Genomic DNA, 17,096 nt, shown 5'->3' with positions numbered 1-17,096 from the left:
ACCACTTCGATCCAGACTGAAATATCCCAATAACTATCCGATAAATTCCCTTTAAATGTTGTTCACGGTCCACAGAGAATGAATCCTGCTGACTTCGGTGATCCCCTGACCTTCCCTCTATCGCCATCAGCAACTATTGGATGAATTGCTATAACGCTTCTGCAGATATTGCTCCTGTGAAGATGAATTATACATTTTTAATTATTGCACCACCATCAGATTACAACTTAAATTTGTCCAGCATTTTGGTTTATGTTCAAATACCTGCAACACTGATGACATTCCCATCAGCCTCCACACAGACAGGCTCTGCCCCAGCCGGGAATCAAACATCATACCTGCTAAACATCAGCATGTTAGCATGTTGATGTTAGCATTTAGCTCAAAGCACCGCTGTGCTTGAATACTGTCTCACAGAGCTGCTAGCATGGCTGTGCACTCTGGTTTCTAAAGATCTTGATCTTCTGTTTCTTCTGTTTGACCTCAGCTCCACACCACCGTCACACCACCACCACCACACTGTTCATATGTGGAAACTTGAACACATGACACATTTCTCTTATTCGCAGTAACGCTGGTCGAGGGTTGTAGCTCCCAACCTGGGAGTCAGGATGTCCCAGCGGGTCCCAACATATAAATCTAAAGGGCGAAAAGATCTCCTTCTCATCTGCACTTAAAACAAATGAAAGAATCAGCAATACAGTGAGAATCTTTGATTGATTTGAGTGTAAATCAGTTTGTATAAAGCGTTTTCTGACATCAAGTAGAATCTGTCCTCGTTCTACAGCAGCAATCTGTCTCGTCTGTTGTTTCAAGGCACAGACAACCATTTCTGAAACTGATTAAAATTCCCCCGCTACCAACAAATCTGTCCACTTGTTTGTTTTGAGGCATTGAAGGTTTTACCAATTAATTAGAGACAGGAATTGAGACAGTGATGATAAAGCATTAGAGACATTGAAATTCTGCCTTGGTGAGACACTTTTACCTCTGATGCCCCGCTGAACCGATTCGAAGCTTTTCAGATTGTAACATTTGGCTGCACCGATATGACACCATCTTTATAGACTTTCCTCTCATTTGACTGACCAGCCATCAACAAAACATCATGTTTGGGTTTTTAAAGAGGAAGATGTCTTTGTCCCTGTTCACTGTTGTCTCTCTTCAACTTTTCCTGCTTCTCTGATTAATCCCTGATTTAAGGTGGATCTATTCAATCATTAGTGTTTGCAGAGAAGCTGGCACGCTCTCTCTTCAGCCCTCATGTCTTTCTCTCTGCCTGCTGTTGCTCATCACTGAAGCTTCAGCAGCACAATGTTCCCTTGTTTTTCAGAGGAACAAAAACAAGCAGGAGTTGGTCTCGTCCTTGAGAAAGACGAGAACCAGCCGAGAAGCAAACACACACGGATGCACATGTGCGCGGATGCAAACGCATACACGGCTGTGCAAAGAAACCCACACACCTACACACAGGCAGCCGCACTGTCATTCAGACTCAACAAGCAAACACACACACACTTCTGAAGACACCTTGGGGAAGCTGGGTATAATTCAGGCAGTGACAGCCTAAATTAAACATTATTTTCCAGGACAGGTGTGGAGGAGAGGAGGAAGAAATCAATCAGTTCCCTTTTCTGGCTCATGAGGTGAAAAGACGTGAGCACACACATGTCAAAGAAAGCTGTCCAGGCACGCCACACGCTTGTGCTTGCTAGCTGATTTGGTTTAGAACAAATAATGTTTGGCACTGATGTATCTGATGCTATCAAAGCATCTTAGCCTTGAGGAGATCATTCTGATATGAAGTACTGTATCTCCGTGTTCGGTAGCTTCGATGGATCCCCTTGGCAGAAATATTTAAACTCCTACATTGAAGTATCCCCGCTTCACCGCACAGCCTGGATCCAGATCAAGTGGTGGATTGGATGTTCTCACCATCCGTGGGTTCATGTTGCTGTGTTTGTGTGTGTGAATAATCAGTCCGGCTGCGGCCATCAGTTACACGGTGAGAGTTAATGTGCGTGTGTGTGCGTGTCAGCCACTGAAAGCACAATGCTTAGGTGCAGGTGTGTAAGTCCCCTGAGCCGTGGCTGCAGGTGTCACTCACACACACACACACACACACACACACATGAACACACACACTCACACCAACACACATCAGACAGAAATAGCCTGTGTTTCTGCCCTAGTTATGTCTTCATTATGAATGCTCATAAAAGAGGAATTGGTACCTGAGCTTCTCTTTTAGCATCAAAATGAAGAAATCAATACACCAAATAATGAAAATACTTATCATTTATTTTTGTTTTTAGTCTGTTTCTATGGCGTTACTAAGGAATATTTACAATAAGCAGAACCTGTGACCGTGAACCTTAAAGTGGTGTGTAGTGTAGTGTGTGTGTGTGTTTGTGTAACCCCTGTATTATTCAAGTTATGGGGACATAAATCTGTTTGCGCAGTAACATTGTGGGGACTCGCTGTACTTGTGGGAACAAAATGCAAGTCCCCATGATGTAAATCATTACATGGGGGGGGGGACCTGTTGTCTACCTCCTGTATGTGTGTTCTTGTGTTCTTGTTCAAATTCAGTGGGGCTTTAACAAACTTCATGGAAGGTTGACTCCATGCAGAGTTCTCATTTTGCGATTGAAACACACACACATGCACATACACGCACACACATGCACACACACACACTTGTAGCTGCCTTTGTAATCTTTCTAAACTAACGTGAACAAAGAAATTCTGATGAAACTTATCTCGATCCGATTACAGCGCACACGTCCTTGTAAATATACACTACATTGTGTGTATACAGAATGTGCACAGAGGGAAGGTGGAGAATGGAGAGATGGAGTTAGGTGGTGTTATGAGGTGAGAAAAGATGAGTGTGAAGAGCAAGGAAAGGAATATTGACTGTATGTTTGGGAGACATGTCCACTTTTGTTTTTGTTCTGCATGATATTTAATATTTAATGTCCTTTTACTGATGCCCTCTATGTTTGCTATCCACTTTTGCTGCTGTAATACCTGAAATTTCCCCACTGTGGGACTAATAAAGGTATAGCTTATCTTATCTTATCTTATCTTATCTTATGATTTTCATCTTTCCATCAAATGCATCAAGGAGAGCAAGACCGGGAAGGTGACTGGATGCTTATTTGAATGATTAATTCTTCCCTCCTTCCTTTTAGGACCCCAGGGCAAAGCACAAGTTTAAGATCCACACCTACTCCAGCCCGACCTTCTGCGACCACTGTGGCTCTCTGCTCTACGGCCTCATACACCAGGGCATGCGATGCGACCGTACGTACGCAGGCCCAAGTCTCTGGATGGATCATGTTGCCATGAGCACACACTGTGTGCCCATTAGCTGATGGTCTCATGTACAAAAAATGTACCTGACAGAACATAATGGCTTTGAGACACTCAGTGTTGATGCCTATCCTGATGCAGCACATATCCTGACATCAGTACATTCAGTTAATTAGGTTACAGCTTTTGTCAATACTGTTACAAATCTATGTTCTCCTTTTCCTTATACACAACACAATTATTTCTACTTCATGTTGACGTCAGAATGGTTTTATTATATATTCAAATATTGCCATTTTTTGAAAGTAATATGATATCGTGCCCTGTTTTTGCTCATACACAAAGTAAAGAAATGCTCTATGTTCAGAGAATACACTCTTAAATGATACAAACACATCTGTGTGTGTGTGTGTGTGCCAGATTGTATGATGAACATCCACAAGCGCTGCGTGGCCAATGTGCCGAGCCTGTGTGGGACAGACCACACCGAGAGGAGAGGTCGTCTCCAGATCACTGCCGAGGTCAAGACTAATGTGCTCACTGTTACCAGTAAGTCAACCAGACACACACACACACTCGTGCAGTCAGCAGCCAAAGACTTTGACCAGATTGTATGGTCGTGTTGAGGAACACCAGTCATTTGTCTCCCTCTGCTGGTGGTGAGATCAGACTCTCAAAGCCTTAGATTATTCTGTCTATTAGCAGGAGTTTAGAAGAATTTCTGCCTGATCTTTGTATCTCTGCATCAACACCATTAAGATGGCATCGTGTCCCCGTCCAAAACACAGCATGGCACAGACAGAAGTGGACTGCACGTATGACTGACGCCACAAAAGTGTACCGCTGGCCTTCCACGTCTATCATTTAGCATCCATCGGCCCGTAACAAAGAAAGGAATATGAAGTGTGAGATGCATTTTCTTGCAAATGAGATTATTTTCATGGCTTCTCTGACTGAACGAGGTGTTACTTCACTTCACTATGTGTCCGACCAGCAAGAGAAAAAGCAGGAGTCACATCCATTTACACAGTGTGTCACACACATTCACCCACTGAAGCGTGTTTTGCTGTCGGGGTGATGACTGAGAAGAGGCACCACTGAGCAAAACAAACAGCCATTAGTCTCATTGTCGCCAACACGGCAGTTACCGTATGACTGGCCTTCACTTACAGGATTGCCAGCGGGCAGGTTTCGTCAGGACGGCCGCAGCGCTGGGATTTTCTTCTGTTATGTGGACAGGGACAAAAGCATTCACTGTCTTTCAAAATCTTTTCTTTTAGGCAAACGTCTTCCAAAAATGGAGATTCATTTTACTGAATAAGCAGATAATAATGTTGCCGTCGCGTTGATGCATCAGGTGGCAGCTAAGCGAATAAGATTAAGATTATAGATTACAGTTAGAAAGTTAGAATTGGAGAGTTATGCTGGTGTATTGAGGATACTGTGGGTGTACACAGTCTGTCTGTTTCTCCTGTGATTTGTTCCTCTGTGCTGGTGGTTGAATTTTAACGTTTACTGTTGATGATGTTTCTGGAATTATCCTCATGTACGTCTGGCCAGTCATGTGCAGAGAAACGCATCATCAAACAACAAACTGAGCGAAGAAACACGCAGCCTGTTTTCTCTGCGCTGATGGTGGATTCTCTCGTTAAACCTTCAGGGTTTCTGTGGTTCCAGTTGCTCCTTGCATCGAGTGTTGCAGCTGTGTGAATGTGTGAGGCAGTGTGTTGCTGAGAAAGAGCGCTGTCAGCTAAGCCTCGCTAGAACAGCTAAATATTAATCATCAGCGCGCTCATATGTTCAAAGTGCTTTCCACAGCTGCTGTTAGAAAGCTTGATTGTCATCTCTTTAATTCCAACACGCTTTTCTGGTTTAAACTAGCAGCAGTATTAAACTTAGGGGTTTTCAGACCATCACATTCAGGTGAAATAACAAGCCACATTAAGTGCTTCTGCATCATCATACTGCAAATTTATCAGCATGTTTTCCGCCACTGGCATAAATCTATACTGATTCCTAATTTCTTGCCTGAACAAGTCTCCTGGGATAGGTTAAATGTAGGTTCACCTCTTTCCTGGAGAGAGTTTCCGGACCTGCCTCATGTTTTATTTAACTGAAAAATGAAACATGGTGACTATAAATTGCCCCTAGGTGTGAATGTGAGTGTGAATGTTTTATTTGTCTTTATATGTTGCCCTGCAATCGGCTGGCGACCGGTTCAGGGTGTACCCCGCCTCTCGCCCATTGAAGCTGGGATAGGCTCCAGCCCCCCCGCAAACCCGAAAGGGATAGGCGGTATAGATAATGGATGGATGGATGAAACATGGTGAACAGTTTACTTGCGGTGCTATATCTTACCTGCAGGTGGCAGCAGAGGCTTGCATTGACTTTGTTCCCGTCAAGTCCATTACTGCTGTGCCTGAAAGCACCAGACTTTTTCGATATAAAGTGAACTTTTGACTGAAATAAGACTTTAATCACATCATGTGGATTAAAACCAATTACTGCACTGGTGCCAAATAAGTTACCTTCACAAAATACGTCAGCTGCAGTAGAGTAACCCACACCATCTAACAAAAACTTCAAAAGCACGTTATCGAATGTACATGCATAATTAATCTCATTCCTCACGTCTGCAGCCTGCATAAATCTGCTTCAGCTGTGCCACACTTCATTACCAATTGGATAATAAATGTGACCGAGGTGATGGATGGAGAATCTTTGAATGTGCCGTAAATCTTGAGCTTACAAACTTGGAGGCCAAACGGACATATGGAGGCATCAGCATACATAAAGCTAAATTTAGTTGATTTCTTTTTACCCATGCTGCCTAAGGGCTGACAAGTAATTGCTAACTAAATGTAAGGGGTTGGAAACTTGACTTTGATCTTGGATCTAAGAAAATAATTAAGATGTGCTCCTGTTTAAAGAAAAAAAAGATGGATTTTCACTTCTGTCCCGAAAGATAGAAGTGATTGATTCCAGTGAGATTGCACAGCATATATAATCAATATATAGGATCTGTTCATGAGTGAACACGTCTCCAATAAATACAAGCAGAATAACTTTTTGAATATCCTGAAAACAGACAACACACAGATTGCATGTGCAAGTGTCTGCATGTAAAAGCGTTTTCCCTTCGTGCCCTCATGGTTTTGTCTCCCGGTCTTTGGCTGGGTTTCATTCCTCTTTTTCCTTCTCGCTCTCCTCCTCTCTCTCCCTGGTTCCCACGCTCGTAGACTGATCATTAGCTGGGATTTACTGTGGGAAATGATAAGCGAGCAGACTTAACACACAGAGACTGCTACGACAGCAATAAAGGCTAAACCTCACAAGTGCTGCATAATAGAACAGAATCAAATGAAATACAGCCGAATGGCAGAAACTGTCAGGGAAAATTGCGAGTTATGTTCTTATTTTATGTACTTTTGTCTGGTGGAATGCAGCTAAATACATTTACTGAGTCCTGTATCTAACTATAAATTTGAGGTTCCTATACTGTACTTGGGTATTTCCATTTTCTGCAACTTTTTGCTTTGTACTTTGTACCACATTTTAGAGACACTTTAGTTTAGTATTAAGATTAGGTCCACCTTTACCACCTTCAACATAAAAGTGACAACCACATTAATGTAATGATGATATATACTGTATTATTATGAAATTGTTCATTGTGCATCATGACTACTTTTGGTACTTTAAGTACATTTCGATGCTGATTTTGTACTTAAGTAAGATTTGGAATTCAGGATTTTTACTTGTACCAGAGTATTTTTACACTTTAGTATTGTTGTTATTGTCCTTTCTCCACCTTTGAGTTTGGTCGTAGTGTGTCGATCAATCTCAAGATGTAGCAGGGGTTGTATTTTCAACCCTGTCATGCTCATATTTCCTCTGCAGAAAACACACTAATGTTGTGTTACACTCCTGTTTTCTGTACAGGCAATATGAGGCAGTGAGATATGTAGTACTCATCTTGGTCAATAGGGGTCAGTGTGGAGCCACCAGCAGCATGCTCCTTCATTGCAGTGAGGTGGGGAAAAAAACACTACAGAGAATGAACCAGTAGGAATTATTCTGCATCTTAACGCAGTATTAGCTGGTGGAAATGGCTGCTACACTGAGAAATGCCTCTGTGCTGTGAACCAGCTGTGGATTCAATCAAAGCGATTGACATGGGTGTAAAGTGACACTTTATTGATCACCTTTAAGTTGCCCCCCTCCCCCTTCACCGGGAGATCAGAGCTCAGGGTCAGTAGCACAGCAGTGCACACAGAGATGGAGGATCAGCATCTCACTCAAGGACGCTCCAGCAGGCAAAATGCAGTGGAATGGGGGACTGGGGCCGTGAAAGGTGGCCCCTTCTGTTGGTGCTGCGCATACTGCCTAATGGCAGGAGAATAGCCGAAAAAGCTTGGTGTGGGGAGGGAGGGATCAGATGCTGTTTGACCATCTGACAGGCACTTCTGCTGGAGAATACTGTATATCACCTTAATACACTAATGATGACTGTGGCTGTCTGTGCCTCGCCTCAAAAGCAAAGTTTAAAACATACCACGCTTCCAAAAGAGCTTTGAGAATGGAAGAAATAACATTTATTTTCTGGATGGCCCCGCTGAGGATTTGAAAATTCTCTCTGAACGTTCATTTTATTCAAATCTAATGTCAGTCTCAGCGAAACTAGAGAAATTTTACAAATCTTAATTTTATACAAAATAAAAGTGCATTTCATCCGGCCGCCTGTTGCTATAACTTCTGGGGAAACACAGAAAGCACCAGATGACATGTCAGATACTGAGGAAGGAAGTCTGCGAACGTGACTAAACGTGAAGTGAATAAAACTTAAGACCTCATCCGTGAACTAGAATTTTATCGCCAGCGTGGCTGTTTAACAATAAAGACAGCAATTCCCATGATCCCCTCCTGCTTCACAACATCATCAAACATCTTTTGTGTTCATTGTTTTGACTGAGAGACCCCGAGCAGCAGAAATTACACACCGTGCTTTGACCCATGAAGTCATGATAAAGAAATTGATCCTGATAGGTGTTTTGATTTTTTGGCCTTCACCTTAAAGGTCCATGAATAAGAATGAACACTGGCTGCAGCTCATGCTGTAGAAACGAACAGCAAGCAGCACCTAATATCTTGGTGCCTTCAGTGTGTTATTGTGTTAACCGAATACAGATGGTTAAGAGTCAAATACAGTACCAGTCCCTGAAGTCACAGTCCTGATGGACTAAATCAACCTCTCATGTGTTAGCAGCAGTTCTCAACTCATGCAGGGATGTACTGTGGTCACTACAACGACGTCAGCATCTGTCTGTCTCTTGAGTCAGTACAGATGTTGATCTCACACGAGAAGATCTGGAGTCAGATTTTTGGTGGCACGTCTTGTTCTCAGCTGTACACACAAGCCAAATTGAATATATGCAATAAATGTGCTGTCAATACTGTTTCGCCACCAGCGAGACGAAATCATGTGGAAAACCTTGTGCAGCACATATTCAGGCAAGCACACGAATCCTACTCAGACTCTGATGTTTCACATGGGAAGAGGTGCACTGCCAACATCCACGCCGCTGTGCACATGCAGTATTCTGCTGTAACTGCACTCTTATCTCCGCTCGCCCTCCCTGCAGACTCAAACACACACGTTATTCCCCCCCCCCACACACACACACGCACACACACACATCTATACACAGCCCCATTTATGCTCTTTGCAATTAGCACGTGCTGTATGCAAGCTAGAATTTCACACATGCACAGAGTCGCACGCACGTTACACACCTGTGCATGCACAAGCAGATCCATTCTGAGTCACACACAAACACACACACACCCTTCTGTATTTGCTGTAGGTGTCCTGTGAGACTATTTGGCATGCCACTGTCTTTATAGCTCCCCTCAACCAGCATTTGATGGTCACTTTAACAGGCATCATCTAATATTTATTGACCTGCTCCGCTGTGGGTTTAATGCTGGCCGTTGGGTCTGTGCTGTGGTTAACCTCTCACAGCTTAGCGTAGCATAGCGCTTTAACAGCATGAAAACCTCATTTCTCTGACTCCTTGAGGTTTTCTCACACTGCGAGCTCGCTCGGAAGCTCTCCTCTCAGTCATGGTTGGAAAGGATGCTGCATGCACCCCGCAGCTTTGACAGCCTTTGCATCTCAGTTGTTAATTGTAAAAAAAAGCGTGCTTCAGTTTGACGAGCAGCTGTTTGACCCTTGTTCCAGCATCGCGTGAGGTGGCCACACAGGTCTCGCCTTCAGGTGAACTCAGGCGCATTTGTGGTGACAACATAACAAAGACCTGCTTCAGCATTATGTAACACTGTAAATCAAACTGTTTCTTCATTTGCTGTATGCCTGTGAGACGGCCAGAGAATATCCAGTGAAGTGAAATGCATGTTTTGGTTTGTGCGTTGTGAACTCTAAAGCAGCTAAACCAAAGGAAAGGGAAGTAAACCACAGGTGTGACCACGTTCTGTGTTACTGACCCAGTAAACCGTGATATCAAGAGACATGTTTTTAGGTTTCTACGTTTGTAGATGGATCTTCGTGCAGTGGGTAGGGTCAGATCAGATTTTAAGTGTTCTTAAAAGGCAATAAATAAGTAATGTCACCTCTCTGGCGGGGAGAAGCCTGAGCTGGTGTGTGAAGCTCAGAGGCACCAGGCAGTGAGTTGGTCTCTATGAGCAGCACTGGCTTGTAAATCACACTCCTGCTCAGGAGCTGTCCAAGGTTTGAGTAGTCAAGGAATTGAAATTGGAAACTAAAATGTTTTACAGTCTATTCTTACATGATGTGACTGTTTGCCCAAACACAGAAAGACACAGCTCAGAGCGTCCTCCCTCAGCCATTCTTCTGCTTGTCGTTTTCCATAGAACACAATTATTGAGCTACATCAGCTAAGCTCTTTCTATGTGTGTATGTATGGGGCGGGGGGGTGGGGGGTGGGGGTTGGGGGCTTGTGTGTGTGTTTATGTGTGTTCTTGAGTGCTTCCCCAGTGAGCTGCCTAAGACTCGGTGGTACCAGCCCTGCTTCTGGTAATTGGATGTCACCTCGCAACTTGACCAGCAGCAATAATTGCACACACACACACACACACACACACACACACACACACACACACACACACACACACACACACACACACACACACACACACACACACACAATCGCAGGGGATTTTACGCCACTGGAATACAATTACAGCCCAATAACAGACGGCCACAAAAGAAGGATTAGTGCTGGAAATGGCAACCTTCATCTGTCTACATGGTCATTACAGGCAGATCTGGCAACCTCAAGGCTTTAACCCCCAGTGCAACTCTAGGGGTTCTAGTGTGTGTGTGTGTGTGTGTGTGTGTGTGTGTGTGTGTGTGTGTGTGTGTGTGTGTGTGTGTGTGTGTGTGTGTGTGTGTGTGTGTGTGTGTGTGTGTGTGTGTGTTTCTGTTGCCTCACCTTTGCCTTGCCTAATTTAATTTCTTGGTATCTGGGTATTTTTTGTTGTTACGTAGATTCTTTAGTTTGTGACTGGACGTCCTCTCCAAAATCAGAATAAATTGACTAGTTTGCCAACCTGCTAAATGTGGCTGCTTCACCATAGAAGATACTGACTGCTTTGAATAAAACTTGAAGACACTCTTTCAATGCTACATGTTGGTCATGTGGATAAGTACAGTGAGAGTGTTTTGAGCTCACCTGCTGTTAATAAATACAAGCGTGCGGTTAATCATTATGTTCTCAGTGATTTTACTCTTCTCATAGCTTTTAAGGAAACTGGCTCACCAAATGGAGACATTCATACCAGCTTCTCCAGAGTATGAATTTTGGAAAAGGCAACAATCAACACAGCAACCAAATTGCAGTTGCATTTTGTACAGGAAATGTAAAGAAAGTGTCGCATAATTATTGTTTCCATTATTCTGAATGTGGCCGTTACTTTGTCTTATTTAAGTGATTATTAAGGTTCATATTTCGTTTAAAATGCAATAAAATCATAACATGTTCAGGTAAATGAATTCATGATTCTCTCTGTTCCTCTCCCTCTGCCTTCACATCTCCTCCCCCTCTTTCTGTCCTGTCTGCCCTCCCCCCTCCTCCCCAGTCAAAGAGGGCAAGAATCTGGTTCCTATGGACCCCAACGGTCTATCAGACCCCTACGTGAAGCTTAAACTGATCCCAGATCCCCGCAGCGAGAGTAAACAGAAGACCAAGACCATAAAGTGCTGCCTCAACCCCACCTGGAATGAGACCTTTAAATTGTAAGGCTTTATAACACCATGGTTGGTGATGTCTTATTGTCTTTATCTTTCTGTCTCTCTCTCCCTTTTCCTCTCTTCTCCTTCATGAAGTCTTCTTCCCATTTGATCACTGTTTCTTCATCTCTCTCTCTCTCTCACCCAGTGCTTTAAGAGTGTTTTAACAGCACCACATTATGCTCGCCATGTGTAACCGCTGGCGCTCACATCGAAACATCTGGCTTCTTCTATTCATAAAACGTGCTGTTGGGGTTTCCTGAAGTCACATTCTTGATAAGATGCATCACATAGAAGAAGACTGAGATTTGCATTTTCAGGCATCTGGGTGCAGATGTTCAATTTGAAAGGTATTCTTTGCACTAATCCAACAAATCAAAATAAGAGACGATAGAAGTATTTTGATAAACTGCATCAAACATGTGGGGTAAGTAAAACACAGGCCAAATGAGACTTACGGACAGCTGCTATTTGTGTATATGTTTTGTGTGTTTTGACAGATTAACAGAGGCCACAAATTGATCTTGAATTGAATGATGACTGCTGTTGTTTGAAAGTTAAAAACGTAACAGAAGAGGGTCAAAATACTAGAACAACACTTAAAGTTACCTCTCTCGGCCATCATCCAACTGTCGATGTCCTCGTTTCTCTCACAGCCATCTGAAGGAGTACGACAAGGACCGCCGTCTGTCGGTGGAGGTGTGGGACTGGGACCTGACCAGCCGCAACGACTTCATGGGATCGCTGTCTTTTGGCATCTCAGAGCTCCAGAAACAAGGAGTGGACGGATGGTGAGATGAAAGGGGGTATGGGTGGATGAATGGAGAGGGCGGGGGGTGCAGAGACATGAGGCAGGGATGCAGCTCAGGTAGAGGAGGAGGGGGAGTGAAGGTGACCTTGTTCATTACTGCACTGTTTGGAGAAATACTTCAGTTGGAGCTCCTCTTTCTATTCTGGCGATACTCAGAGCCAAAGCATCTCTACCCTGTCTCTTTATCTCCTCTTCTTTATCTCTCCACCTCCCTCTCTCGAGTTCAGTCTCTATATTCCTGTCTTTTTGCTGACGCTGCTCTGTCAGGGTTTTTAATGAGATGCCAGCGTTTGAGGTGGAATGGTGGAGGTGTGAGAGCGATGCCATTAAAAAGCTGATATTCAGAGCGGAGAGAACTTGTGTAAGTGTGTGCTCCATAGCCTCACACCTGCTGGCACCAGCATCGGGAGGAGGCACACAGTGAGAGTGGTATGAACGTAACAGCTGAGGTTTAAAGCCAGAAATCCATGTGTTCTATAATGCTACACAAGACGGCTCAGTGCTTGTTACAAGTTATGGGTCATTCATTTTCACAGCCAGCAGCAGATTTTAATTGCTAGCTGAAAAATACATCACCACAATAAGTGAAGAACTGCAACCTGTTTGATTGTCTTCCATTACTTTAGACATTTCCGTTGTGCCATTAACAGTGGATTACATGGGTACCGTCTGCTTGCAGTATATTTGAGCTGCTGTATTCAGCTGCTCTGCTTATCCTGGACTTAAAAGGCTGGGATGCTGTGTAAAACATAAATAAAGCAGAATGTGATAGCTTGCTAACCCTTTTTTTTTTTTTTTTTTTTTTTTTTTTTACATATATTCAACTGAAAACAGTGCAAAGACAATATATTCAACATTTTATCTCCTCAACTTCATTGATTTTTGTAAATATATGTTTATTCTGAATTTGATGGAAGCAACACATTGGAGCATAGGTAAACAGGTTTGTTGGTAACAGATGATAGTATCATGATTTGGTACGAAAAACTATATTTAGCAATAATAACAATAACAACATTTGAACAAAAAGAAGGTAAAGATATCAGCTGTAACCTCTGGAAGCAGAAATCTGATCTCATGGCTCTCTGAGGAAAAGAAACATCTTTCATGATAATGCAACAAATAATAGTGAAACACACACCCATTGGACCAGTTACTGGATGCATGCTTCCAAGCTTCAAAGGCCCAAACTGGTGGTGCTTATTCACAGTAATTAAAGTACGTGTTGTGCATCGGGTAACATTCACGTCGTTAGACTCCATCTCAGGGGGGCAGATTGTCAACAGCAGCCGCATAAAACTATGTCAAAGTGTTGCTGTTTGTTGACAGCACTGCCCACATACAAGTCAATAAACTAAAAAGAATAAACAGCATTTTGCCAATAAAAATGGTCACAATCAACAGGAGCCACATTTTCTGAGAAGATGAAAAAAAAAGGGAAGTAGGATCGACTGTGTCAAAGCAAAAAGTTTGATCTGTCTCACTAAAGCGTAAACACCCAACGCAGTGTTATTTACTGGAGATGCTGGAGGTATGAGGTCGTGGGATTACTTGTAATGAGGCCAATATGAGAAATTATATTGTATTGATTTTGCTAAATGATAAGCATCTTCGCTGTGTTTTTTGGCCCATCTCTGTCAGGCTGCGCTGGATCACCATGAAGGAGAGTGAATTACAAAACAATCAGCCGATTATTCTTTATAGACTTTAAATCACTGCATAAAGTGTCAGCAGTTCAGCTAATGGCAGCAGTTACACGCTTAAACTGTATCAAGTAATTGGGAATTGAGCTGACTGGAAATATTCTTTCCTCTTCAGGTTTAAGCTGCTCTCCCAGGAAGAAGGCGAGTACTTCAACGTCCCCGTCGCTCCGGAGGGAGAGGAGGGCAACGAGGAGCTACGGCAGAAGTTTGAGGTGTGCATTGGGAAATTTTAGGCTGTTTGCGTGTGTGTGTGTGTGTGTGTGTGTGTGTGTGTGTGTGTGTGTGTGTGTGTGTGTGTGTCCATGTGTCCGCACTGTGCATCTGTGTGTGTCTGAGTGAGAGCCTCTCTGGGAGAGCTGTTAGCAGTTGGCAGGCACACTTATAGTACCATCCGGTCTGGCACACTGCAGGTCCAGACGTGTGTGTGTGTGTGTGTGTGTGTGTGTGTGTGTGTGTGTGTGTGTGTGTGTGTGTGTGTGTGTGTGTGTGTGTGTGGCTGACCAGTAGGCCCACTCATTAACACATTTGGCAGTGGAGAGGATAACCCTGCTCTGTGCCTTTCCTCTTTTTTCTCCTCTTTTCCGCTTCTCCTTCTGTCTTGCTGACATGAAGCCACAAAACATCAGAGTCATTCTGAAACGCGCTGATCACAGAGTGAAGTGGAACTGGTCAAGAGCAAATTTGCTTCTGTTTTCTCACCTGTCCCTACTTCAGCCCCGATAGTGGTTAGAGGGTCGCCAGCAGGCAGTTAGTTTAGCTTAGCATAAAGACTGGAAACACAGGAGAATAGCTAGCCTGGCCCTGTACACAGGTAATAAAATCCACCTATCAGCACCCCTAAAAGCTCATTAATTAACACATTACATCTCAGTTGTTTAATCTTTGCATATAAAACCATAATAATAATAATCAAAAAACAGGCAAAATCTTTTGTGATGCAAGATTTAAAAGTGCAAGCTTTTATATGCGATGGTCACTTGATGCTGTGAACAAAGTCTAGTGATAGATAAGTGCTGTGAAACAAGATTCTTTTCATTGTTGATAGTGTGTTCAGTTAAGAGTCTGGATGTTGGCTTTGTTGGGAGCCTTCTCTCCTCTCTTCCTCCTCCTTGTCTTCATTTTGCCTCCCTTTCTCTCCTTCACTTATCTATTTTGTCCTCTGTCACCTTCAGTGCCCCCTTGTGTGTTTCTCTCTCTTTATCTGTTTTTCTTTCCCTCCATCTCCTCAAGGTCACGGTCCTCAGACGTTCACTGAGACACAATCTCGAGGGGCCAGCTATCACACACACACACACACACACACACACACACACACACACACACACACACACACACACACACACACATACAGAGGGAGATTGAACTTTGGTAACATGACCTGCATGCCTCCATTCACATCCCAATCACACAAACACACATACAAGCTAGTCACAGTAATAAATAATGCATGTTGTATGTACGCACACATGCACGCACGCACGCACTCACACACACACACACACACACACACACACACACACACACACACACACACACAGTCAAACTCGTTATTGAAAGGAAATTAAGAAGCAGAAAGCAAGGCTTCCTCATTTCTCCATCTCGATTCAGTGTACTGAAGCTTTATTGGCATGAAGTTTTGATCAAAACATGCATTGCTAAATAATGTGCAACCAGTAAAGTAAATAATACATACAATAAATTTCTACTGTCACCATTTCTTCCTCTTTCTTTGTCCCTTTTTGCTTTCTTCCCTCTCACTTCTCCTCCTCATCTTCAGCTTTTCTTTATTTTTCATTCTCCTTTCCTTTGTGTCTGTTTGTCTTTCCTTTTTTCCACTTCCTCCTGTTATCTGCCATGGGGCTGGTGATAATGCTCTGATATTTTAGACGTTAAATGTGGAAGAAGAAGAAGAAGAAGTTGTGTCAGTAAAAAAAAGAGCAAGTCATTTTCGTAGAGGACACTGGTTAAAAGTCCTTAGGAATAGTTTTTAAAATAGTCAAGCTGTCCCAGTTTTCACACGTCAGCTGCTGCACAGAGGCTGCGTTAGGACAGCAACGGGGATGAGACAGACGATGCTTTGCTATTTCATAATGAATAGTAAAGATGCCACCAAATAAGTGCACAAACACTCTTTATTCACAAATGCAAAAACCCGCCGTTAGTCAGTTTGTGCTGCTGCCGTTCATTCTTCCTCTGCTGTTTATAATGTGCACAAACATGGCTGCAGACAGAGAGAGCAGCATTAATCTCTGAAGGCTTTGACTGTAGCCTTCAGCATGCTCTGCTGCTCACAAATACCTCTACTGCTCCCCTGTGTGTGCGTGCGTGTGCGTGCGTGTGTGCGTGCGTGTGTGTGTCAGAACAGATGGAGACAGATAGAGCCTTTTATCCATTGATGAGTTGGGAACCGTATGGCTCGCACACACACACATAACACACACAACAAACAGCGCAGGGAGCAGCAGAATACTCGGATGCTGTCTCTGACAATTTTCAAGACGAGCCAGAGGAGAAATTACTGCACAGGACAGACGAAGTGCAGAGAGCCTCACTGTGGATCAGCAATTTGAGATAAGATAGGATAAGATGTACTCATCCTGCACCTCTGCCTCTGAGGGTGCAGGCGTTTTTTTTTAATTTCTTAAGACCGTTTTGTTTTGTTTTTTTTTAATTGAAGCATGGCTTAACAAAGTGAGATTATAATTAGATTAGATTTTAAGATTATAACAGTTTCGTACGACAGAGACGGGACGAGGGAGCGGGACAAGGTCAAGGCAGAGAGAGCTGGAAATGAACCGGAGTGAATAGACAAGAGAGACAGGGAAGTGGTGATGAATAAATGGAGAGTCAGAGACACAGGGCACATTTATAAAGATGAAGTAGAAATGAATTTTAGAGAAAAGAGAGGTGGTACAAACACTTTCAGTCAGTGGGAGAGAGCGGTTGAAGGACAGAAACAAGTGGCAGTCCTGACTGAATAGAGTGGCAGACTCTC

General features: G+C 43.3%; 1 protein-coding gene across 2 annotated transcripts in view; it reads left to right on the top strand.

The window, feature by feature from the left end:
• Nucleotides 1-17,096, top strand: part of prkcbb (protein kinase C, beta b) — a 98,898-nt gene that overhangs the window by 41,146 nt on the left and 40,656 nt on the right. For both annotated transcript variants that reach the window (XM_070980928.1, XM_070980927.1), the window contains exons 4-8: nucleotides 3,198-3,309; nucleotides 3,739-3,867; nucleotides 11,437-11,593; nucleotides 12,244-12,378; nucleotides 14,217-14,313. In XM_070980928.1, the coding sequence (XP_070837029.1) occupies nucleotides 3,198-3,309; nucleotides 3,739-3,867; nucleotides 11,437-11,593; nucleotides 12,244-12,378; nucleotides 14,217-14,313 (630 nt within the window). The remainder of the gene's footprint in view (nucleotides 1-3,197; nucleotides 3,310-3,738; nucleotides 3,868-11,436; nucleotides 11,594-12,243; nucleotides 12,379-14,216; nucleotides 14,314-17,096) is intronic.

The sequence above is a fragment of the Chaetodon trifascialis genome, chromosome 15, assembly GCF_039877785.1.
Source record: "Chaetodon trifascialis isolate fChaTrf1 chromosome 15, fChaTrf1.hap1, whole genome shotgun sequence".
In the NCBI taxonomy this organism is placed as follows: Eukaryota; Metazoa; Chordata; class Actinopteri; order Chaetodontiformes; family Chaetodontidae; genus Chaetodon; species Chaetodon trifascialis.
This window is presented reverse-complemented; position numbering and strand designations above follow the sequence as displayed.